The sequence below is a fragment of the Anopheles stephensi genome, chromosome 3, assembly GCF_013141755.1.
Source record: "Anopheles stephensi strain Indian chromosome 3, UCI_ANSTEP_V1.0, whole genome shotgun sequence".
Lineage (NCBI taxonomy): Eukaryota > Metazoa > Arthropoda > Insecta > Diptera > Culicidae > Anopheles > Anopheles stephensi.
The window spans coordinates 30,221,844-30,247,460 of record NC_050203.1 but is presented as its reverse complement, the minus strand read 5'-3'; the positions used below and the strand labels follow the sequence as shown (position 1 = coordinate 30,247,460).

Genomic DNA, 25,617 nt, shown 5'->3' with positions numbered 1-25,617 from the left:
ATAAACGGTCAAATTCCAACGAACGCCGGCTTCATTCAAATATTTGCTTCCCTACCTTACGTCAAGCATTTTCACCGGGGCGTGAACCGTCAACCGGAATGACATTTCAAAGCCCCCACGCGCACACACTCGGCACAATTGCACATTGAACAATTGGTTTTTGCGGATGCGGAGTGCGATGTAAATATTGTTGCCGCTCGTGAAACACATTTCGCAGGTGGTCCAGCACGGTGTACGGTGATTGTTTCGTGCGTGCGGGCGTGAAACATTACAAGTAAGCATTATTTAGTGTCTGACTCACGGCACTACCACCCAATGGCGGTGTAATAGCAGCCGGAACAGTCGTGTCACAGTCTCACATCAGTGGTCGTCGTGTTCGGTATCGGTGCTGGTCGTTCGCACCTTCACGCGGTTGCCATTGCGCTACCAGCTTTCTGGTGATTGCCTCGTGTTCTCGGAGTGTTGCGGTGGGGTGTCGTAAAATTCCGATAAGAAAATGACGTGTTAGAAAGCAGCTGCGTGGATGGTTGCGGGTTAGTCTACGCGTTCGCAAGTCCGGAAGCTGCTGTCGCAACCGAAAAAGTGTGAGGTGCGTGTGTCATCGTCGTGAATGTTCCCGCACACCGTCGGTAGTGTGTAGGATGCGTTAAAAATGGAGATCGGTCACATTGTTTCGGAGGACGGTGTGTGGGGAGCAGGAAAAAGGACGAACAACGGGGTGAGGGGCATTGTGCCGACGGGTAAAAAGAAATGGAGTCGGGTAGACGCGGTTGTTGCTTCCAGGCCGGGTGAATTGCCGCAGTGGCATAGTGTGGCACAGCAATTTTTTCCATTCATTTTCCCGAAGAAAAAACGCGCACCCAAAAGTGACCGATTCCAGTGTGCATCCTCGGCGCCATCCTTCGCTTTTTTGTGGTTGCCGGCGGAAAAAGAGACTTCTCAGCCGCTGCATTGCATCCACTAGCGTGTGTGTGTGTGTGTGAGAGCAGGAACGTGTGTGCGAAAAGGAAGGCGAAATCGTAAAGCAACATCGCTGGTGCCGTCGTCCTGTGCGCCGCGTGCAGCGCACAAAGCACCAAAAGTGCATAATTTCACCGGCCAATTGAAGCGACTCGACTGATGGGTGAAAAAATGGGAGCTGACAGTGTCCGCCTCGTGTAAAACAATAAATTGTGATCGATTTTAGGCGGCGGACGCGACAGGAACGGAAAGTGAAAGCAACTGGCATCCATGCAGTGACCAGGTAGCACCGGAACACGGAAACGGTGGAGTCCATATTGGCCGATTCGTAGTAGGAGCAGCAGCAGCAGCGCTAAAAATGGTTGCAACTTTTGCTTTCCTTCGACAGCTGCTACTAATATCTTTGCGTGGGAAAGTTTTGTTTTTCCTTGGCGGCCGTTTTGTTAACATTAATTAAACATTTTAAACCGAATGGTTGAGTGCGGTCGGGACGCCTTAATTGAGTGTGCATTGTGAATTGCTTTCAGTTTGCCAAACTTTTCTGGGGAACACAAAGCGTCACATCCAAGCAGCTTTGTGAAATGTGCCTGCTGCTTGATGAGAAAATAATAATGGACGATTAGCAACGATTCCCCCCACTCGTAATGCAGTGGTTACTGTGGAACTGTGTGTGTGTGTGTATACTGCCCCGAAACCGTATTTCCCATGGAAACCTGATGGAAAAGTGAATTCGTGTTTAATTCAAAGTCATGCTGCTACTATCCACCAAGTGCTAGTTTTACTGCAAGCTACAGTACGAAAAAAAAACCCTCCCAGAAGTTATATTTGTGCGCGCAAACGCCCCCCCCACCCCCTCTCCCTTTGTCTCTTCCGGTTGTCCCCCCCCTGCTGTCCGTGGTGAGTGTTGGAAAATTGAACGGTAAAATACGGTCCCTCGACAGACGGTAGACGGCCGGGTGTGTGTGTGTGTGTGTGCGTCCGCGGTGCGTGCTAAATCCGTGTCACTCTATTTTCGATCTGCCTGCCCCCTTTCGGATCTTCCTCCGTTCGTGATACAAGCAGCAACCGATCAGGTCAGAGGAACGCCAGAATCCCATCAATCTACCACACACACACACTACTTGCTCAGCTGCTTGCTGACAGAGCATATGCGTTTTCACTGTGGAAAGTTTGCATTTTCCTTCGCTGGAGTAGCACGAATTTTGCCCTCCCAGCCGACCGAAGAATAGTGTGATTAGACGGTCAGTGTGCACAATAAGTAATTTGAAAAGGATTCCAGTCTACCAAAAGGGGAGTACAAAACTCACCCCCCCCCCCCCCCCCCCAGTAGTATGTGGTGCAGTGCCATGTTGCATAAACCTTGTTGTGGTTGTGTGGTAATTTGTTTTCACATAAATTATCCGCTCACCGGGTCTTTCTCCTGCAGGAAGTGGTCCGAACCGAACGCAACTTTTTAACTGCACATAGAAACGGACGGACAGGCCAGTGTTTAGGGTTGATAAAGTTTAGTAAGTGGTAATTGGTAAGCTTCCGGTGTTATTAGTAGTAGCGCAGGTGATTGTTACCTAGTTGGTACCACCACTGCGCGTTGCATGTTGGCCTGTATTACTATCATTATTTTAAGGTGCTTTTACCACGAATGAAAAAGAGGAGCAAATGCAAATGTTAGTAAGAAACAAACAACCCGTTTCGTTTGCTGCAATACCATATGTTCTTAGCTGTCTACGAGGACCTTAAATGTCCTACGAGAATGTTAAACCAAACACAAGATATTTTATTAGTTGAAACATTCCGTTTGTGGTCGATTTAACATTGATCATATAATTGTTATAAAAAATAAACGACGATATTCTAAATGTTGCTTAAAAAAGCATTTCAAAAATGAGTAAAATAAATATAAATGGAAGCAATCTGGGGGATCGCTAATATCAATACCGAATCCACCGTTTATTATTAAAACATTTACTAATATTTCAAAGCAGTGGAAAGGGAATTTCTTTAAAGAAAAGGAGAGGAAGAAGTTTGATTGATATTTTAATGAGTAACACAACATTATGCACAATGCCTTTTGCTTCGAAATCAATCTGTATCCCAAAATTTTAACTAGCCCAAGTTTGGCTATCGTAAGCATTGTAGAAAGACTCAGTTTAAGAATTTGTGGCCATACCATAACTCTATGTCCTAGCAATTCATTCAGCCATCAATTATCTTTTGTGTCATGTTTACTGTGTACAGATAAAGTTTGAATGCATTATCGGATCAGATTTGAAGCAGTTATATCCAAATTTCAGATTTGATTTTACAACGCTTTTGACAAGATTTTGACGATCGCTTAATACCCATTTCCCTCCATTTCTTAAATATCTCAAGATAGCTGAAACATGTGGCCAATCATCCAGTATAATTACAACATCCGGCCTCATTGTGGCGCTTGTACCGAAAAAACATAACAAAAATTCTTGTCTAGCGATTCATCATGATAAAGCTGCCTTTATCATGGAGAAAGTGATTTTTTCTTTAAATTAATTAATTACCATTGTATTACAAGGTTCAGTTTTGGTTATGCGACAAACCCCGTCACCGAAAACCTTGTAACGAATAAATAGACTAAAACGAAGGTTTGCTCGCACTACGCACGAGAAATGCGTAATGTATGCGCCGATGTTTGAGCTACCTTCGAAGCACACATCACTGTGCCACCCGACAAGCAAGGGACAATAAATCGAACCATGTTTGGGAGAGAATATTTGCAGTCCGACCACATAAAGTCGTGCACATCGCACGGACGCAACCTATCGATACTGAATGAATGATGATGATGGCAACGATGGTTGGTGAGGTTGATGCAGAGGGTGCAGATTTGCAGCCAGTGGTTTCGTACAGCGTACTATCTCATGGTGGACGGATGAATGGATGATCACCTTGAGCTCTTTCCAATAGCGGTGCGCGCGACATTATACAACCTTCGTGCGGGTTGTGCGTGGTCGCTTAAATTCGCATTAAAGAGATGGTAAGACGCGCCTCCCGTGTGGGCTGGACGCGCAGAAACAGAAGGCTATTGGAGATATGGATAATAGATACAAAAGTATTATGACTCATAATGTTGACGAAATGATTTTGGAAGGAAAAAATTATCTTTTAATAGTATTATGGATTTTTAACCAATAAGGGTTCATCCACAGGCCTTGACATAACTAAAAGAGCATCGTTTCATTCAAACGAATGAATGTTATTTGAAGAGATGGATAAGATCGCACAACCCATTACTTCGCAAGTGTGCAAAAACATAGATTGAAGGTTTAATCCATAAAAAACGACCTAAAACATTTTAACACTAAATCATCATTATTTTGCATTCGAATTATCTTAGTATCAGTTGAAGTGGATGTGGGACTGGAAATTGCCCAGCGAAGGGTTTCGATATGCTTCCCTTCGTTGTATTCTATCCGGATTCGTATTTAACGAAGTGTTTAACTTAACTTCCAATCACTTTCAGCGTCAGCTTTCAGCACCTTTCAGCTTGATCTGTATGTATTCGATCCTTGCTGGATTTGTGTCACTTGGGCATCCAGAGCTGTTTTAGACATTTGGAACGATCTGTTTGCCAATGCGATAGAGGCGCCGGTCACAGAATACCAGAGATGGTAAACCAGGACCTTGTCAGATTTTAGAACCAAGGGTAGAAGAAGAAGAAGTAGACATCCATAGCAAATAATTGATTGGTTCATCTCCTCCGAGATAACACCATTTTTGTTCCTTATCCGCCACTATTTTCGAATTTTTATTATTGATTTCTATATTTAAACTCATCTTATTCTTTAACAATCGTGTAACCCTCGTGTAACTCCTCAAAAAGACCCCTATGGAAGATACACTTAAATTCACAACACTTCAGGTTTAAACAATTAGAACATTCTGGTCTTATCGCTACGCTAAACATGTTAGACGGGTAGAACGACCATTTTTCATGGGTCCCACATGGTATCTTCGAACGAAAAAAACGTAGCCGATACGATCTTCAGATATATGTGTTTCAGATATATATGTGTATTGTGTATAAGATTGGATGAATATTACTAAATTATTCCAATGGCCCACGTCACTGTTGTGCCCTCCGCCTTCGAACCTGGTACAATGTAAAAACGTATTTTGTAATTTAATACAACTTATTTTTAGATTATCAGTTTTGGGTCCGAAAAACCCCAGATGCATTCGTGTATTTCTGTGCAGAACTGTAGAAAAACGAAAACACATTCGTGCTTCTACTGCATTTTGCCACACTGTGTTGACGTCTCCCTTTTCATGCCCAATGCTCCGTTCAGTTTTTATGATGGCAATAAATATGTTTACCTGTTTGTTTATTGATTTCACGGTCAAATTAAGGACTGTGACATTAGTATTGTTATTATTTTTCATCCCCATTCACCCACCCGTCAGACTGTCTCCCACACGCGATCGGGGTTGGGTTGTGGTGCGCGCGCTTGCCGCGCTTTCAAGTTCATGTGCCATACGTACTCTCTGCTGCTGCTGCTGCTGCATCACAGGCGCGAAGGCGAGAAGGGTGTCTGTGTGGAGGAAGAACCACAACAGCACGTGCCTTGAATAAACCGGTGGCATAATGCTCGTGATCCCCCCCCACAAACCCCCTCTTCCCCCCTTCCATATCATCCCACAAAACAAACCGCCTATCGATATCTGGATGTTTTCGTTTTGTGTGTCGCTTTTTTCCCAATTGTTTCCCTTTTCACACGTTCACGAGCAGCTGATAGCGATAAGAGCTGTGATTCGACGTTTCAGCTAGGGATACTTTTTTGCGTTGTTGGCGTTTTGTTTCCTTTTTCACTTGCCAGCGCCATCATAGCTGCTGGTGAATGCAAATGCCCCAATGCTCCGTTGCGTCGAGGAATGGGTGATGACCTACAATTACATATACCCACCTGTACCAACGGCGATGACGGCGGGCCGCGAATCGATCAAACAATCGTGTGCAGGAGACACACAAACAAACATTTGCGCAGCGTGGGTTTGGCCGCTTCTGCCTGCCCGGTGATACCAGGAGTAGAAAATCGAGTGGAAGCATACGCAATCATCAGCACTGTCCCAAACCTTCCCTATATCCAGACCTCAACATATCAGTCTGTTTGTCGTTCCTAGAAGTGAAGCAATTATTACCGCGTTAATATGCATTGGTGGTTGCATGTTTGTTGCACAATCGCAATGCTGCGTGTGGTGTTGGTTGGTGCATGTTGATACGAAATTATATTTAGGGGGGAAAAAACCCCGCATATCCTCGGACCTTGAACAGGAACAGGAAGCACGAGACAAGCTATAAGAGGACCTAAAGGTGAATCGTTTGTCATGCCGGCTGTTGGCCACTCGCAACATTGCGTGATCCGCGCTATCCACACGGTATGCTAATGGGTGGTGCCGGGCGGTATGCAAATAAATCTCCACCGTTGTTATCCTGGGACACAACAGTTTCCCCGAAACCTATCTCGCGCTCCGCAAACACCCAGAGCAGTTCCTTATCTCTGCCGCGAAGGCAGAAGGTGGACGGTTTGGTAGCATACAAGAAGATGCTTGAGTGTGGCCCCGAAACACCCCATCGTTCAGTTATCAACGTACCCGCGGCCGTCAGTCCGACCGAACCTTGTGCGATGAACGGAAATAGCAGAAGCGAGACCAGAGGGCGCAGATATACGTACGGGAAAGTGAAGCCGCGTGCACGCGTTCGAATTAAGACTTGTTGATTGTCAATTGAGCAGCAACGGGACACCGAAACTGACCGACCGCAGAACCGTCGAACCGTGTGCTTCGGTCCAACTCGTCCTTGGGTACGCGTTTAGGAGTCTCGGCACGCACAGAACCCTTCACGACGACGCCACTGCAAGAGCGACATTGATTTAGGGGGTTGTTTGGTGGTAGCTCACAGCCCAAACCAAGGAAGCACTAGTATGCGAATTAATTGCGCTAATTGTTGGTGGACCTGGACTTGGCATGAACGGTTTGTGCGAGAAGTTTTTTTTCGGAATTTGATCGTTCGATTGGCTTCGCTTGCCTTGTTTTAATATCAATCGGCACATGATCTTGTTGAACCCCTTCCCGCGTGGGATCCGGCAGAACAATGGGCAGAGACTGATGGCGGAAATGAGTTGTCTATCAATTTATCAACTAAATTGTATTCAATTCTCAAACGCTCTCTGTCCCATTTCTTAACCCGCAGCCAATCTAATTGACCACCGTCTGTGCCCAAATTTGCATCGACAGATGGCAACGAAGCGGAATGAAGCGCTCCTGGACACTCGGTCACTGGCCAGTTGTATTGGTCGGACAACTTGTCTAGGCACACTGAACCCACCCGCTTCCATCTATGTACACCGCTACACATTACACCTCGGCCAATGATGGTTAAAGTCTATGTTCCTGCCACGTGCGTCATTAGAATGACTGCTGCCACTCCTTTTTTGGGGTATGAAATCGGATCGAGCGCGTTCCAGCCAGCACCCGATTACCCGATTTGTCCCCGTCCGCGTGCGGGTGGACATTGCGTCAAACGCCTATTAATCCGTGCCCTCACATGGATGTTGCGGAACCGGGAACGTTTGATACACTCGGGTGGGGTACGGTAAAAAAGTGCATATGGTGCGAAATTGGACCTGCAATAACAACTCATTTTTCGATGAATAACACATTAAATGAATCTAATGAGCCGGGGAAGGCTTTATACACACTGGAGCAACACGTGGCACAGAGAATTGTACCCCCGGGCTAATGGGGATGTTATGCGATAGAGGATGCGAATTAAGCTTTTGCCACGTTGCTTCCGTACAGGTGGCATTGTAACACCGGTACAGAGCTGGTTACGAGTACGCAACGCTTGCCATAATACACCTGCCCTGGACCTGGTCGGGTCGTCACGATTGAGTGCGTTCCCGGTACGTACGGCGCATAATGTCTTGCGGTTTCGGGGCGATAGTTTTGGGGGGTGCATCATTTGTCGCCCATCATCAGCACTTTGTGTGCGGGGTTTTGTAGGGCCCAGCGCTCGGAAGTGTGCCACATTTGTCAGCTGTGTCTAGAACGGTGAAGTTCACTGTGGAGCGATAGCGTTCACGAAGTGTGACACACGGTAAACAGTTTCTTATCAATTGCTATAGTATGGAGGAAAGTGGAGCAAACGGTTGATGAGAAGAAGAAGCGAGTTGTTGGAGGGGGAATAATGCGTCTGTGAACATGTTTATGATGGCCTACAGTTCTGCAAATCAACTGCAAAGTGGCGATCATATGACGCATGTGCTGTGAGTGTGTTACCTTTAAACTGCCAGTTAAACGCTGTGTGGCTGGAACTTTAGCTGGCTGGATAGGGCTGCGATTAAAAGTATTGTAACAAGGAGTGTAATTCGCATTCAGTTCGAATCAGCTGCTTTCAACATGGCATTGCATCGTAATCAACAATTGCACAACCGCTAGACGGAAACGATTGCATAAATGCAACAATAGTAAGCATCCTTACGCGCACACATTCCTTCGCGTAGGTTCCAACTAAAAAAAAAAAAAACAAATTCGTTGCTGTTATAAAAAAACTCCCTTCAGCCTAACAGTTCCTTCGTCACAATTGTGTAGTGCGTGCTGCTGCTGGTGCTTATCAACCTTCGGTCTTTCCTCCACTCCGCGCAATGTAATCAATAAATCATGCTCGAAATCAGGATTACAGATTGCTAATTGGTTCGCAACGCAACCGTGTGTGGCGTGCCGTACACGTGCTTTGGTTTGGGTTGGCTTGTAAATAATTTCAAAATTTTATAATACTCGCAAGCAGCAGCAGCCAGCAGTAGCAAAACGGTTGTTCGGAGATGATTCATGGTACGAACAACTTCATTCGAAGGTTGATTATAAGGGTTGATCGTTTGGGCAAAGTCGTTATGAAATACTAAATGGTTATATGTTCCTAATATTTATGGGGTTATTTTTTTATGTATCAGGTAATTATATACAAGAATTTATAGACAAATTTGCTTCAACATACCCACGCGTCCTGGCTTCCTCCGAAATACAAGCGTGATTGGCTAATAACATCAACGCTTTACTGAGGCTGTTCATCAATAAAACCATTTCTGATGTTTTAGAATAGTATATTAGCTACTGATATATGCATTCTAAAGCAACCGTGCCCTTTCACGGTTTGGAGAAGGAAATGTTTCCAAACCATCGTGAATTGTACTTATTTTTGTAATTTAGCTTTAAGCAATACGGCCAGGCCGTTCTTTACGAATAAAAAATATGCATTCTAAAGGAAGATTAAATCAGGACCGCGATAACAGATAAACTACCATAAGCAGCTTACTCCAGGATTGTATATTACTCGAATCTTACGTTGAGGATCGATCAATAATCGATCAATGTTAATTATCGGATTAATGTTAATCCTTCTCGAGAGTCTTTTTCCTATTCTTTCTTGGTCTGCTCCTATGGAACACGTCTTAAAGACATGGCCTGATGTCCCATTCGTTTTCAAGAAACTCGGTCCATGGCTCGGTCCACTCCTCTACCCTCGGCTGCATTCGATCTCCTTCAGGTCTGACTCCACTTGAGACTCGTCGTGCTTCTCCACGCTTCGTGCCGAACGGGTCACTTACGAGCACCTTCCTAGTGGGGCATGAGTCCGTTATCCTCATCACGTGCTTTAATCATCGTATCCTTCCGGCTTTGGTCACCGTCAGGATGTCTGCGTCGCCAAACAGCTCTCTATAGCTAGAGAGTCTATAGAGTAATTTAAGCCATCAGTAGCGATTTTTGCTGTAAAAAAAAAATCTTCTCGTGTTTGCAGTTCGTTCGTGGCCTTAACGATCAGTGGATCATGCGGTTTAATCAAATTATTAGTGGAAATTACCCTTCGATTAACCCTTTTTGGTGAAATTCTACTGTGCAAAGCTTGATGGTCTTTGACTGAAGATGTTGGTTATCAATCTAGCGGATCTTGTCCAGAATCCTTTTGGGCACATTGACGGATGGCCTGAACGTTGGGCTTATACTGTGGAACGATAAAACCACCAGCAGCACGAAGGTTTCCCCATCTATTACAGGACACTAGAGTGACTGGACTTTGACTTAGTTACCCTATTGACTATAGTGGAGAGCCAGGAATTGCACCACGATCTCCAATTTCTTCCCAAAGGGACACTGCTAACATTATGATCGCTGCAAAATTTTGTCTTTACGTGAAGAGACATATTTTTAATCCGCGATTTTGTCAATGAACAAGTTAAGCGAGTATTCTTTAAGATCTGTTTTAAAAATATCAAAAAGTGTGCTGCATTAGTCCCAAAAAATAGATTTTGTTTTCTCTCTGATACAGATTAAAAGTTTCCATTTTTATGGAATCACGCCTGTAGTGCTACATATTCTTCCCAAATGGTTTGAAAATTCTAATCGATTTGTTTTCTTCCACCCAAACTGGAAATATTCGCCATATTTAAAAAAAAAACTCTTTCCAAAAGAACGTAAAATGTTGCACAGCATGAAGTCATCCTTCGGATTGTCCCGCTGTGATGCTACATCTAACGAAGTTGTGTGGAATGTGCAGAGGATTTTGCGCTTCGAGCATGTTACATCGGTTGATTGTGAAGCTTTATGCGCCTGCACAAAGCAGGATCGGCTTAAAAATATATACATGCCTCTACCGCCACATATAATGCGCTTGATTGCATTTTTCATTCGTTCTTTAAAAATTCTGGAGACTGAAAGAGAGACTAGCAGCTCCAGAAACGAATAGAGACAATTACAATCCCGAAAAAGTAGTCAATTTGATCAAAGGTTACTGTTGAACCGACAGTGTACTGCGCCCCGTTTCGCTGCAGAACATGTGCTCTGCCTCAAATCAACCCCTTTCAGCACTATGCACCCCCTTTTTTCAGTCCTCGCTCGTATTTTTAACGCCCGAATGCTGTAAAACGCTGGCTGCGCTCACACGTGAAGTGGCCTCGACGGCCGTTAAGCGGCGTTGTACATTGCCCTTTTTTACCATCATCTCGCATAACATTTGCCCAAGTCCCACTGTGCTCACATGTGTGTGTGTGTTTGTGTGTGCGTGTGTGTGCGTGAGGGGAAAATTGGTGGGGGGTTTTGGGGGAGGAGGGGAGGGACCGAATAGTTTCGCGTTTCTGCTTCGTTCTTTCCGCTGGTGTGCTGCGCACGGTGAGCAGATGGATTGCGCTGATTGGTCAAAATTTGTGAGCCGATCTTAGCGGCGGAACCTAAAACCCGTTTGGGGGGAGGAAACGCGTGCCGCGGGGGGCATTGGAGGATGACGCAGTCTGGCGCAGTTCTTTTTTTTTTGCTGAGGAATCATTCGACCAGTTCCACGAAAAAGAAGAAAAAGCCATGGGGGGGGCAACATAAAAGAAACGCGTTGAGAAAGAGATTCGTTCGCTTCGTTTCGGTTTTGTCCGTCCCGTCGTTAAACGGCTAAGAATTTGCAGTGTCAGTTTTTGGTCCGTTGCCGCGTGTGCGTGTGTGCATTCGTTCTTGCTAACGGCGGCAGCTTTTCCTGCGGCCTTTCCGAGTGGATGCCCATTATAAAGACGGAAGCAACGGCCAGCGTTAAGTGCAGTTTGGCGGCGTGTACAGTGCTGGGCGTTTGTGTAGCACCACCGGATGGTGTAACGAATGGTGGAATTAGTGTGCGCGATTTTTTTTTCCTTCTAGTAAGTTAAATCGTAATCTTGGTATGACAGTAGGAGCTGCGGTACCGATCGCAAAAGCAAACAGTGTTTCGAAGTGTTCCGTTCTATTGTCTCATCAGAGTTGTGATCGTTTTTCTAACGAGTTTTTCGCATAACGTCCAGTTAAAAAATTCTGTTAGTAATATTGTTACACATTTTTAACTATCTTTATACAAAACTTTTAACGAGAATATTTGCCGCCCGGTGTTGAAATAAAAAAGATGAAAATTTGTGAAACAATTAGCTAAAAAAAAGTATTTAATAAAAGCGGCCTGGCTGGTCGTATAGCTTAAAAAATCTTGAAGATGTTGAAAGCATCTGGCAATATTTTTTCCACATAAGTTGGTAAACAAATTTTGAGCTGAATAGGGGAAAAGCGTTGATTATTATTTTTTGGTCAAAATTTGTACAACCATCTGACCATTGTCCATCTTTACGCATGGAAGCCTCTATTGAAACGATTTAGAAACAACATTTCAACCACCAATTACATATGCTTATGATACAAATATTAAATGAACTATTAATGAGCATTATATCGAAACAGGACGGATTTTTTGACGGAAGTGCTTAAATCATCCAAACCATTGCTCCTTACGGACACTGAGCTTCGTTACACCTTTTAAGCAGATAAAACGATGATTTTTTATATATTTTTCTTCCATCTCATTTCCTTAGCTTACGTCCCCTTAAAACATTTTCTAGTCTCGTTCATTGTAAATCTAACATGTAATTTCTTTGAATTTTTCGACGATTTTGAGAACATTCAGAATTTCAAAACAGAATCACAGGCTCGAACAGGCAAAACTTCTTTGACTCTACAACCTCGAGCGGACTTCGTCTGCGATAAGTCGTTTGTGCCTTGCTATTATCCGTAGCTGGATAACATCCGCCGACAGTCCTGCGAAGGCGGGCCTGAAGGGATTTAATACCAGAGCCGTGTATCATTAGGAGTATCATTAGGCTCAAGAACCAATACCTCTTAAATCTCTGCCATATGATATGTATATAAGTTCCTGCTTTCTAGCGTTTCAAAGCCCTCTAAACGCGTCTTACATGCTGGAAGCTTCAATTTTATTTTCTGTATTAATTTGTGTTTAAAATATCTTAATACCTAATATAATTGGACTTGTACTTAATATAATTGGACGCATAAGACAGTAGTATAACCAGTCCTATCCATTCTATCGGATCCAAAAACATTAATCTGAAAGGTATCGCTATAGAACACTTTGCTCATAGAAAGTAAAGTTAAGCATAAACCGGATAATCCTATACCCTATTCGACCGTCGTAACCACGCTGTTTTCAGGGCCAAACCGTCGCCGAATAATTTCGCTTACATACCATTTCAACCATTTCAAAATCAACCGTTCGCGGTCGTTACAACCGTGTGCACCTGTGTGGGGTACATGAATGATGATGGTTCTGGTTCACGATAAACGGCAGTTGGGAAAGTTTGATCAAACAAATTTCTCCAACCCTCTCGACAGTATCCTTTCACGCCCGAAGCCCGGAACGAAGCACACGGAGGCTTCGGTAGCGTGCTCGATTTCTCCAGCCCTCCAAAAACACGCACCCAGCACGACGGCATCATATTGGCGCGGCCCAACACCACCACTACGACCAGGGTCCTTTTTCCCGGGGTCTTTGTTGGCATATAGGGCTGTTTCCTTCACTGTCAAGGTTATTGAGTTGTTGAATGTAAACCCGAAGAAGCACCGAAATTAATGGTTTCTTCTCCTCAAGAGCCTGTGTATAGTTGGGACCCTGCGAACGCAGCACCACAGGCTTTCATTAAGCGCCCCACACGCATAGTCCTGTCCTGGAGGGCGGTTAGAGTCGGTCGGACTTTTAACGTGTGCTGGTCGTGTTGTTCCGTCCTAAAGCTCCCGTGGCATTAATGGGATTTTTTGGGGTGTGCAAATTTAGGGTCTGTGAAAATGGTGTGCAAAAATAGAAACACGTCCCCCATAACGATTGGCTAGCCGGCCTTCTGGGTTCTGTTTTACGGCTTAGGGCAGTGAAAGAGTTAATCAATTTCGTTTGCTGGACTTTCAGCAAAGTGTACCTATATTTACTTCAAACAGTTCGTAATTACATTACTTATTCAACGTGGACTATTTGTATCGATTCCGAGGCATACACCACACGCCGTCGGGGAGTCTCATAATTGTGCTGAAGCGTTTGTTGCTCCTATTGCGTGGCTCTTGTGACCCCATAATTATTAATTACCTTCCTGTGTACTGATATCGATCATCGAAGCTGTCCGTATCTAGTTGATCCGGGAGCATTATATTGCCAACCTCTTACCAGCCAACTAATACTTCCCCATTGTCCGTTTTCCTTTTTAGATGAAAATTGAACAGTTTTCCGGTAGGATCTTCTCGTAAGGACAATAAATGGAATTGAATGCTTACGGTAGCTGTCGGAGGGTACGGAGTGGAGTTTTTCGGAAAGCGATTTGGTGAAACAGTGGGTACCGCGACTACTGAAGCAGATTGTAAGCTACAATCCGCTGCATCGTGTGATCAGCAGTGATCAGGTGGTCCGTAAACTACGGTTTTACCTTACAACCCCCGGAATCGGAACCACCGGCCCCCAATTTGATTGGAAGCAGGGTAGATTAAAGCAACATTACCCACCAGGAGACAGGTAGTTGGGGCCAAAGTCAATTGAGCGGACCAACCGAGGAGATGGTCCGTCACTTTATGGCAGTGTGTGTCGTGTGTCTGCTGTGCGCAGATCATGTGCCCTGCAAGCAACACTTTTCCGACACCGATGATGGCAAACCGTCCGAAACCGCCGCTGGCCGGTCGGTTACGATACGCGATTTGCGACCGCTGATCGGATACGATCTGACGGATATTGCCAACACGTACGAAGTGGTGCCGGCTGGCGACGATTGGTGGAATGGGCGATTAGACCATCGGATAGTGAAGCGACACCATCACCCGCATAACCACCACCACCACGATGATCACGATGATGAGGAGGAGCAGAGCACGGACGATACACCGACCGAGTTTGACCGTTTGATGAAGGACAAGATGGATCAGGCGATGAGGAAAATTTTCACCGAGTTCGGCAATCCGGCCTCGATGACGATGGATGTGCACGGGTTCGAGCGGATGATGCGTCAATTGGGCTTGGTTCGATTAGTGTCGGGCGCAGCGACAGGTGACAGTGAACCACGAGTCCTGGATGGAAGTGGTAGTGGTGGTGGTGGTGGTGGTGGGTCGGAAGCGAGCGAGTCGCCGGTGCTGGTGGATTCACTGAAGGTAAGAGTTAGTTTTAAGGGCGTTAAAATGCAGCAATATTAACAGATAAGTTATTGGTTAAGAATTCGGCAGGACCGGGGTTCAAATCCCATCGGGACGGTTCCCCCGTAGTGAGGACTGACTATTCAACTATGAGTTATCATTAAAGCCAGGCTACATGATGCGAGATGCCAAAAAGATTTCGCTAAAAAGGGGGGGTTATGCGAAATCTATCCGTCAAAAAGATTTCGCCTCCTCGAGCTGAAATCTCGGAAAGATTTCGCTTCTCTCTAGCCCTCGCTGTCACTTTCCATGCGTTGCCATGGTAGTTTTCGGTTGAAGAGAGAGATAGCATGAAGTGCTCTAAACAACGCGGCTAGATGAACCGAGATGATTTTGACGGAAAAATTTCGCAAGTCCCCCCCTTTTTAGCGAAATTTTTTTTGGCATCTCGCATCATGTAGCCCGGCTTTTAAAGTCTAGTAAGCCATAAATGGCGAGAATGACCTCAAGCGGTCGTTAGACAAAGAAGAGACAGAGAGACTTTGAAGAAACTCAGGGATAAAACTCATTGCAAGAACAACACCTCGACTGTTTGGGCCAACTCTCCCAGAAACGCAGTTAAATTTTATCTGTAGATATCTGGTATAATATAGACAGTTGGTAAAATGGCAACGTGGATACAAAATTAGTAATCGTCTTCTGTTCCCATTTGCAGTGTATTAGCGGTAATGAATTTCTACGGCGCGTTACACCACCGATGATACGGTCCCAGGAGTGGGAAGATGCAGCTAACAGTGATAAAAGCAGTAGTACCGCCGTCGAGGTGGAAAAAGAAGGCAGCTACAGAGCAACGGTGAACGGCGACGGTACTTCCGTCGATGGGCGTACCGTGAAGCAGGAGGAGGAGCAAGCAGCGAAGCTGATTTTATCAATCGATAATACACAAAACGTTGGCTTAAGCAACAGCACCACTAATAGTAGTAATAGCAGTAGTACCAGTAGTAGCACTAATAATACAAACAGTAACGGCAGTATCAGTGCTGACGATCAGCTGCTCGTTCAAATTGCGATCCCGGAGGGGAAGATCAATGGTAGCGCGGGCAACGAAAGCACCACCACCACCACGGCAAGCTCCGTACGGGTAGAGTCAACGCTTGTGTTGGCTGATCGCGATCTGTACAACGTGTGTCCCATGCTGCTGGGCCATCTACTGTCGAGCGTACCGCAGGAACGGGCCGGTTGCTTCGGTGAGGATAGCATTCCACCGCTCCAGGTGAGCAGTTTGCTAGAGCAGAACGATCCTCGCCACCATCATCATCACCATCATCACCATCACGACGGTGGTTCATCGGAGGCGGCCGTCTGGATCTATTCGTCCATCGCGATACTGGGCGTCAGCTTGTGCGGGTTGCTCGGCGTTGTGGTGATACCGTGCATGGAAAAACACTTCTACCATCACGTGATACAGTTCCTGGTTGCGCTGGCGATCGGGACGCTGTGCGGTGATGCGCTGCTGCATCTGCTTCCGCACGCGATGCTGTCCTCGCTGTCGAACTCGAATGCGGTGCACGACTCGATGATGTATAAGGGCCTGGCGGCGGTGCTCGGCATCGTGTTCTTCTACTTCATGGAACGCTTCCTGACGGTGATCGCGGAATGGTGCAAAACGCGCCAGAAGAAGGATAAGCCACCGTCGCGGGTGCGCGTGATGCGTGATCCGGAATCGGCCTCGCTGCACGCGTCCAGCGCAGGGGAGAAACAGTGCAAACACAAGTACAGCTCCTACCCGTACTGTTACGACGAGATCGCGATGGACACGAAGGACGATCATCACGAGCACAACAACACGGGCACGACGAACGAAAACCACAACAGTGCGCTGGCCAAGTGCGCCAACCACCATCACAATGGGGAGCTGTCCGCGGACCATAATGCGGAGTACGCCGCGCTGAACAATCGCCAGCAGCAACCGAACCACACGCACAGCCACCATCAGTCGCGGGAGGAAACGAACGATAATAACACGGTGTCCACCAACCTGGACGAAGCGGGATCGATCGAGAGCGAGCAGGCAAACAATCATCACAACAGCGGTGGCCGGCACGGCAGCAAGTCGTCGGAACAAACGGCCAGCGGGAAGCTGCGCCCGGAGAACTATACCATCATCTTGCGCGAGCACGAAACCAAACACCATGGGCATTCGCACACGCACGGACACGTTCATTCGCCGCCCGGTTCGCTGTCTGCGGTCGCCTGGATGGTGGTGATGGGTGACGGATTGCACAACTTTACCGACGGCATGACGATCGGGGCCGCGTTTGCGAACAACATTGCCGGCGGCTTCTCGACCGCCATCGCCGTGTTCTGCCACGAGTTGCCGCACGAGCTGGGCGACTTTGCGGTGCTGCTGAAGGCGGGCATGTCGGCCAGGGAGGCGGTTTACTATAATCTGCTGTCCTCGGTGCTCAGCCTGCTCGGCATGGTGCTCGGCATCGTTGTGGGCCACCAGCCGGAAGCATCTGGCTGGGTGTTTGCCGTTGCGGCTGGCATGTTCCTTTACATCGCGCTGGTCGATATGGTGAGCCGGGGGACATGCGCAAGTTCGCTTGCGATACATTTATTAACATTTCGATTGCGTTTTTGTCTTGTAGATACCCGAGCTGACCTCGTCCCACGGTGCGGAAGAACGGTGCAAAACATCGGAATTTGTGCTGCAGTTCCTTGGGCTGACGCTTGGGTTCAGCATTATGATGGTAATAGCGATGTACGAGCACGATCTGATGCTGCTGTTTGTCGATTAAGTTGCAGTCGCGCGTGTGTGTATAGCAGTGAGTCAAACGATGAACTCAACGCAACTCCTCTCCCTGCCTAGCTAGCTAGCTAGCCGGGTGGTTTACGATCAGTTCCTCGACGCATAGCGTCGTCTTCGGGGGGAACGCTCGTCGGAGCGTCCCGTCTTGCAAGTATACATCAAGCGGCAGGCTTAACTCTCTTCAAGCTCGCCAGTTTCTATCCTTTACCCTCACCTAGACGCGTCCTCGCGCGCCCAACATACCCCTCCTTCGCCCCGCTCCCCCTCTCTCTGTGTACAGTTAATCTATTGGGAACGATGAAAAGCAGTTTCTAGTAGATACGGTAGAACAAGTTAGAAAAGAAAGAAACCGAACCTAAAGAAGGAAATGCAAAACTGGCAAACAATATACAGTAAATAGTAAACGCGCAAGGAAGATGGAAAGCTTCTTCCTTGCGCGGTAAGAATAATGTGATCGTTGCGCGAAAAGAAGAAAATCAGTAGTAGCATTGGGGAATATGCATCTCCTTGTACGCTAATAATCTGTAGAATGAAGCAAAAAAAGAAAACATGGAACTGAATCCTTTAACAAAAGCACACACACACACACACAAACTTACAGAATCCGCGGGGTCTATATTCTAAACGTAACAGTCAGTCAGTAACATGAGGAACGATCCTTGTACATCAGTAGGTCGCGATTCTCGGTGTATGGCGTGTAGATAGAGTCCGGTGTGAATGAGCAAAGGAAGCGTTGTAAATGTATCCCTCCTGTGCTCGCTCGGCCAACTTGATCGTGTAATTGTTTGGGTAGGGTTTTTTCCATATTTATCCCCCCCCACCCCTTTTTCAATAGACACATACATATGTAGGCGAGTGGTTGGGTTTTCTAAACTGAACAAACAATACCGAATGCTTCTCCAAGCTCAGATAAATAACACGAAAAGTATTACAAAAAAACTTATTGCATGTTACACACACACACAAAAAAGAACACACACCACATATTAAATGTATGTAAACAAAAATATAGAATGATCACGAGAGAGCGTACAACAGTACTAGTAGCAACGGTGGGAATATTCCACCAAACAACAACAAAACAACACCGTAAGCATCCCTATTGGGATTTGGAATATTTTTTTCTGTTTTGAGTAATTTTTACTTTTTTAAGTTCCGTTTTGCGCCTCGTCCCTATCTGCCAGTAATATTTAAGGTTTTTCGCGTACCTTTTACTGCAATATCTTTGCTGCGCTTAGTAGTATGTGTGTGAATGGACTGCTGATCGATGGCATTTTAAAATTCAGTTGTTGCTAGTGTACCTTCTCCCGTTCAACAAAAAAAAACCTTAAATTTTTCCATCTTTTTCCGTCTAGAAAACGGTACTTAAAGGGTACTTCAATATATGTACTTCTTCTTTGTTTTAATCAGGCAAGATATCTTATAGTTGAAGTAACCAATTATTTGGCCAAATGGACCAGAAGTCGGGAAAAAATGATATACATATATCAGCTCCACTACAACAAACAGCTCTGTCTTAATGAAGGCCGTTTCTCCTTATCTGTACATACAATCCGGTCCAAATATGCAACTTTTTTTTTTTAAAGTTGGCAATTTCACGTAACACGTGCTAGAATAAACCCATCGTCGAGATGCGTTTGGCGCTTTTTACTTACCTACCACGTCTGTTCAATTCGAACGAGCAGCAGCATACACACATTCAAACAAAGAAGCTGCACACATATGTGTCCCACTATTGTCAGTAAGTAGCAGCGGGAATCACAGCATCAGCAAATCAATTATACTGCTACACTATTTCAACACACACACACACATAGTCTTAAGTAGAATAACCAATTTTGGTAGTCTTTTGCGGTCGATGTTTACGTTGTATGTTTCGTTTTTCATTAGGTTTTCTTATGCGATTTGTTTTCCCCATTTTTAAAACGCTTTCGAAAACAGTGTAGCGGGCAATAAATAACAAAACTGAAAACGGAGTAACTAAACGCCCGTGTGCTCAACGGATAAAATTTGAATTTAAAACAAACCGAAAAATTACCTCGATTGCTTCATATCCCTAATTACCTTTCCCAGGGAGCAGCGGGCAGGGATAAAATCACATCATAGTAAGCTTTGAGCAAAGGCGAGCCAAATACGATTTCCGATTTCTAAATTGCTAGCTCAAAATTCTACGAAATGTCACGATTGCTGGGAGATACAGCGCTCGCTGCCGCCGTGCATACTACCGTGAAACTGAACCGTGTTCCCGGACCACTGAATACGCACAGCAAGTTGGGCTACTGTCTAAAACCTACGCCACCGCCACCGGAAAAGAAATGGCTGTACAAGCAGTTGCTGGAAAGCATTAATTCGGGCATTTCACCACCGTTGAACCTGTCCAACTCCACGCTTGGTCGGGCAACGTCACAACTGTGGGTACAGCTCGGTATCGCGCACCGGCGGGCACAGCAAGTAGCGGAAGAGTACCATTTGAAGGAAAAGCTCGGAGTGATGATGAAGCAGATGGCGGTTGCGATAGTGGCTGTGAAGGATTTTATCGTTCAGAAACAGTACTACCAGTTGGATCGTGTCATCGATCAGGGTTTGTTGGCGTTGGAGGAAAAAATACGTGCCACGCGAGAAAGTCAGCTCGCCGTGACCAATGCACCTGCTAAAACCAGCACACCGGCAGGACCGTGCGCGTCGCCGTCTACTGCTGCTCGGGAAGCGAGAGTGGCGATGAAGAATTGCACAACGATTATGGTCAAACGAGATCCTTGCATGGGTGATCCGCTGCACCGTACGGGAGCAAAGGACGTCAGTAAAACCACAGAAGCTGTGTCGAACAAACTATGAACTATTGCATCGTGATTGTTTGGAAAGCTATATTTTATCAAGCTTGGTTTCCCTACAAAAAAAATATTTAAATTTCCATTACAGTTCAATTAATAAATATTTAAAAAACATACGTATAATGTAGCGTCAGTATTTGAACTTGAACTACTAGGACATGGATTTGCGGTACGCCCAAATTAAGATGGAGTCCGAATGAACGGAAGTCTCAACCCCGAGCGGTTAAAAGGACTTCTTCGATAGATCAAGACCGAAAAAGTAAGTAAATAAGTGTGATAAGCTTTTAAATTACCATTAAATGTTTTAGTTTGAATTTGTGTTGTACGTTGTGTTGATCGTTTGTTCGGATTGGTATGACTTGCGTAGAGCACGGCCTAAGGTCTCAAAGCAATTCGGATTGGACTAAACACATTTCCCTCCCGTAAAAATTCATGTCAAATATTATATCTAGAATAATAGTATTTTAAATAACTTTCTACCTATTAAAACATTAATTTAAAATGAAGTTGTTTAATAAAATCCCATTGTCGTGACCATAAACACACCCGGTGTTTGACGTGCCACCTGACACACCACCTGACAGCTGACAGCTCGCAAAAGATAACAAAACTGACAGCTCAGCATTGAAACGTTTACATTTTTCAGCGCTCCCTTCGGAACACTTTCCGAAAATGTTTCCCAAAGGGTTGACGTGTAGCGGTTCCGCAGCTTCACTGCTGCTGGCAGGATTACTGATTGGCCTCGGCGCTAACCTGGACCGTGTGAGCGGCGACGTGGGACTCGTACACCGGCGCTTCGAGTACAAATACTCGTTCAAGCCACCCTACCTGGCGCAGAAGGATGGCACGGTACCGTTCTGGGAGTACGGTGGTCGTAAGTATCTCGGCTCTCAGCGGGTGCAGGCGGGGTTCGTGGGACGGGGTGTGAGAGGGGGCTGGCTGTTTCGGGAGGCTGGCTGCGAACCGAAAATGTCCGTACCGTGGGGTGAAAGTGCGAGCGAGACGGCGCTCGTCTACCATGGTCATGCAAACAGTTACACGTCAGAAGGTTTCGGGTTGAACCAACAACAACGTGAATGGGTTTTGAGGGTTTTTTGGAGTTGAAAATCCGGGTACTAAACAGTAAGACGATTGTTCTTCCTTTTACCTCCTAAAACGTCGGAAAAAGTTTGCTTTAAAACCGTCCTCCAAAAAGTCCTCGAATGACTCTTTTAGCAAAAAAAAAAACCGGTTTGAACGAAAGTTAAAGGTAGTGAAAGTGTTCTTTCAAAAGGTGCCTGGCCAAACAGGTTGCTCCTGGAGAAGAAAAAAGCATCTCCTTCAAATTGTATTAAACTATTGGCGTGTGTTTACAGATGCAATTGCCAGCTCCGAAAACGTGCGCATTGCACCGTCCTTGCGCAGCCAGAAGGGAGCCATTTGGACGAAGCAAAAGACGAACTTTGACTGGTGGGAGGTGGAGATCGTGTTCCGAGTATCTGGCCGGGGACGCATCGGTGCAGACGGTTTGGTGAGTACGCAGTACGGGTTCTGGAGAGCGTGGACACGTCGAGGTTTAATGCATTCTTTGCGTTCGATCTGTTTTAGGCCTTCTGGTACACGTCCGAGAAGGGCAGCTATCTGGGCGATGTGTTCGGTTCGTCTGACCGTTGGGTCGGTCTCGGCATCTTCTTCGACTCGTTCGACAACGACAACAAACACAACAATCCATACATTTCGGCCGTCCTGAACGATGGATCGCGACAGTTTGACCACCAAAAGTAAGTATCGTGCCGTACCGTACCGGGGTTAGCATAAAACCACGCTGAGGTCACGTTCGGATTGGCAAGCCAGTGGCGAACAGGTTGCAGCGTGTGTTTTTGTTTAACGTGATACTTCCGTCAGCAAATTTAAGATCGAGGGAAACGGTGTAAACATATACACCCTGGGGGGGGGGGGGGGTTGTTGTTTTGCTGACGCAAGCTTGTTTTCCTTTGCCCCAATGGCAACGAATAGGAATGTTTGGGGCTTCACAATTGCTCGCTGGTTTTAAGCGCAAGCTATGCTAGCAATAGATTTGTGATCTATTTTGATTTCTTTTATTTATATAATTTATGGATTCTTGAAGTTAAGGAGACTATTAGACTATTTGTTGTAAAGGTTAGTTGGTTAGCTAGTGTACAGAGACTTGAAGTCTTTCAAATTCATTCGTCTCTTTTGTTCCTGAATAAATTATTATTGTAGACTTGGACTGACCATCCAGCTAAGGGTAAAATCATCATATAGCCAGTTTTGTACAGAAAGGGTCTTAAGATATCGGGGCTTATTGCGCGATTCTGCGATAAATGAGATGATCGCAGAGCAGTCTCTTGTAACATTTATCATCATTCCAATGCTGCACCGTTTAAGAGAGAAAATCTAAATACGTCATTGTAAACACGCCATTGATTCCGTAGAACCCTTAGTTAAGTCGTAGAATTTATATATTAAATACTTATTCAATAGGGCTATTAGGCTGGATCGAATTAATCCAAAGTGAATTAGACAATATGCACGAGCTTTCAAGCAATGTCAATGTGTTTATTAGTGATGGGAACTCGTATATGCTTAGCCTTAAAATGCCAAGAAAACAAGTCGATTAGTCTGAGGGTTTTGGAGATGGATATCAGAACGATCATTGCCGTGCTAACGCCTCTAATAATTATTATTTTCCCTATCCCCAGCGATGGTTCAACGCAGCTGCTGTCCGGGTGTTTGCGCGACTTCCGCAACAAACCATTCCCGACCCGGGCCAAGATTGAGTACTACAACAACATCCTAACGGTGCTGTTCCACAACGGCATGACGAACAACGATCAGAACTACGAAATGTGCTTCCGGGCGGAGAATGTGGTGCTGCCGAAGACGGGCTACTTTGGCCTGTCGGCAGCGACCGGTGGGCTGGCCGACGATCACGATGTGTTCCACTTCCTGACCACCTCCCTGCACATTCCTGGCCAGTTTAAGGAAGAGCCGGCACCGGGTGAGGATGCGGCCAAGCTAACGCAAGAGTATCAGGACTACCAGAAGAAGCTGGAACTACAGAAGGAAGAGTACCGGAAGGAGCATCCGGACGAGCAGAAGGATGATCTGGACAGCCTGTTCGAGGACTTTAACGAGCGTGAGCTGCGCCAGATTTGGGAAGCACAAACGAACACGTTTGAGCAGCTGCGTACGCTTAGCTCGAAGCTCGATGAGGTGATAGGCCGTCAGGAGCGTACGCTGGGCCTGCTGTCCGTATCGGCACAGGCTGGAGGAGGAGCAGGTGGTGCACCACCACCACAGATTGCTGTGGGAGGGGGAGCGGCTGCTGGCGGTAGCACGATTATGCGCCACGAGGTGGACGCACTGTTGCAGAACCAGAATGTGATGGTACAGACGGTGCGTGAAATTCGTTCCATTATCGGGGAGGTGCACGCACGGACGGACAGCATCCTGAGCAATCAGGCCCGGGCACCGACGGCACAGGTGCAGACCGGCGGGTACGATGTGCAAAGCTTGATGAACGAAATGCGCGACGGAATGAACCAGGTCCGGCAAGGTGTGGCGGGTGTAGCTCAAAGGTAAACGGGGAAGGAAAGGAGGAGGCGCTGTTTTTTAAGGGTTGAGGAAAGAGGGATCGGCTAACGGTTTCTGTGGTGCATTTGCAGGCTACAGACGCATGGTGCGGGACCGCAGGCGCAGGTCGGTGGCGGACCGTGCCCAACGCAAAACTGTCTCAGCTTGACGGCATTCCTGGTGGTGATAGTGGTGCAGCTGCTGGTGATGCTAGGTTACAGTATGTATAGGTAAGTGGTTTACTTTTTAAAAAATCTGTGCCTAAACTCATTCACCAACTACTCCAACCCTTACAGAGACAGCCGGGAGGCTCAGGCGAAAAAGTTTTATTAGATAGCAAAATAACTTATATTGATCGTTGACCGTGGCGCAGGGTTGCCTCTTTTCTTTTGGAGCGACAAAGATCAATAAAAAGAAACAGTCAAAGCTGGCTGAACCATGGCAGCCAACCATCACCACGATACCCGCCACCAGCACCGTACTACTCGCGTTCCGTGACCGATCGTTCGGGATTTGATTTTTTCAGCATGTGTTATCGTCCATCTTCCGGCACTTCCTACCGGTACACGGGATGCAAAGATTTGCGTTTAAGTAATGACAAAATGATGTGTTTTTTTTGCCGCTTCTCACGAGAATGTGCATTTAACGAACAAGAGCGATGAAGATGATTAACGTTTCGTCTGATCGACAGCGTAGCTAAAATTGGGGGACGGGACTATGGCGCTCCATTCTTCCACCGTTTTCCGTACACACATTCGATTGGAAGGGAAAAGTGCTCAAAAGTTAACACAAAGATATGATGTTTGTACTTCTAACATTCTACTTAAATGGCAACAATTGTGTGTGAGTGTGTATGTGAGTGAGCGTGAGTTTTCGTTTTTTTTTTAAATGGTACCCATGGTAACCCATGATAACTAGCCCATCAAAAGCAACAGCAGCGAAAAAAAAGATGTATAGAACGTTAAATTACGGACAAAAAAAAACGAAACGAAACAAAACATGCAACTATATCTATTTGTGCGTGTACCGGTCGCCGTGTCTGGACGTCTGGCGTGTGCGTTTAAGTATTTACCACCATACCATATTCATGGTTTCTTTGAGTTTTTCCCTTTTCTTTTGCCGATGTTATTCCTGTCGCTGTGTTAGAGTGTAGAATCAATCTTTTTTTTTCGTTGTCATCCATTTACAAGCGAACGGAGAAAATAATGGAAAATAAACAGTCTGCTACGATTTACAAGTACAAGCGAGGGCTGTTTTGCTAAGAAACAAGAGAAACGTCTTCAAAAACGATTTAAATTGCAACGGCTTCCGGTCTCACGTATTTGGCTGCTTTGAGTGTTGCATGGGAGTAGTTGTACGCATGCTTTGATTGAGTGCAAGCGATAGGGTGCAACATGGCGCTTCTATGCAAGCTCGTTTCGGCTGCGTGCGTGCGTACGTTCGTTGGAAGTAAAT

At 46.0% G+C, this 25,617-nt stretch overlaps 2 protein-coding genes across 7 annotated transcripts; both read left to right on the top strand.

Moving 5' to 3' along the window:
* The first annotated feature begins 121 nt into the window (after positions 1 to 121).
* On the top strand, positions 122 to 19,740 carry LOC118509444 (zinc transporter foi). Of its 6 annotated transcripts, none has more exons than XM_036050052.1 (4): positions 122 to 274; positions 14,035 to 14,961; positions 15,659 to 17,521; positions 17,595 to 19,740. In XM_036050052.1, exons 2-4 carry the CDS (start codon positions 14,377 to 14,379, stop codon positions 17,742 to 17,744), a joined length of 2,598 nt encoding a protein of 865 aa, XP_035905945.1. In that variant the 5' UTR covers positions 122 to 274; positions 14,035 to 14,376; the 3' UTR covers positions 17,745 to 19,740. The 6 variants fall into 6 exon arrangements, with proteins under 6 accessions (XP_035905945.1, XP_035905950.1, XP_035905948.1 ...); XM_036050057.1 differs by lacking the exon at positions 122 to 274 and adding an exon at positions 351 to 437; XM_036050055.1 differs by lacking the exon at positions 122 to 274 and adding an exon at positions 380 to 533.
* A 1,443-nt stretch (positions 19,741 to 21,183) lies between these two features.
* On the top strand, positions 21,184 to 25,405 carry LOC118509443 (protein ERGIC-53). Its single transcript, XM_036050051.1, has 6 exons — positions 21,184 to 21,460; positions 21,942 to 22,096; positions 22,174 to 22,346; positions 23,289 to 24,167; positions 24,255 to 24,392; positions 24,459 to 25,405. Exons 1-6 carry the CDS (start codon positions 21,259 to 21,261, stop codon positions 24,493 to 24,495), a joined length of 1,584 nt encoding a protein of 527 aa, XP_035905944.1. The 5' UTR covers positions 21,184 to 21,258; the 3' UTR covers positions 24,496 to 25,405.
* The last annotated feature ends 212 nt before the right edge of the window (positions 25,406 to 25,617 follow it).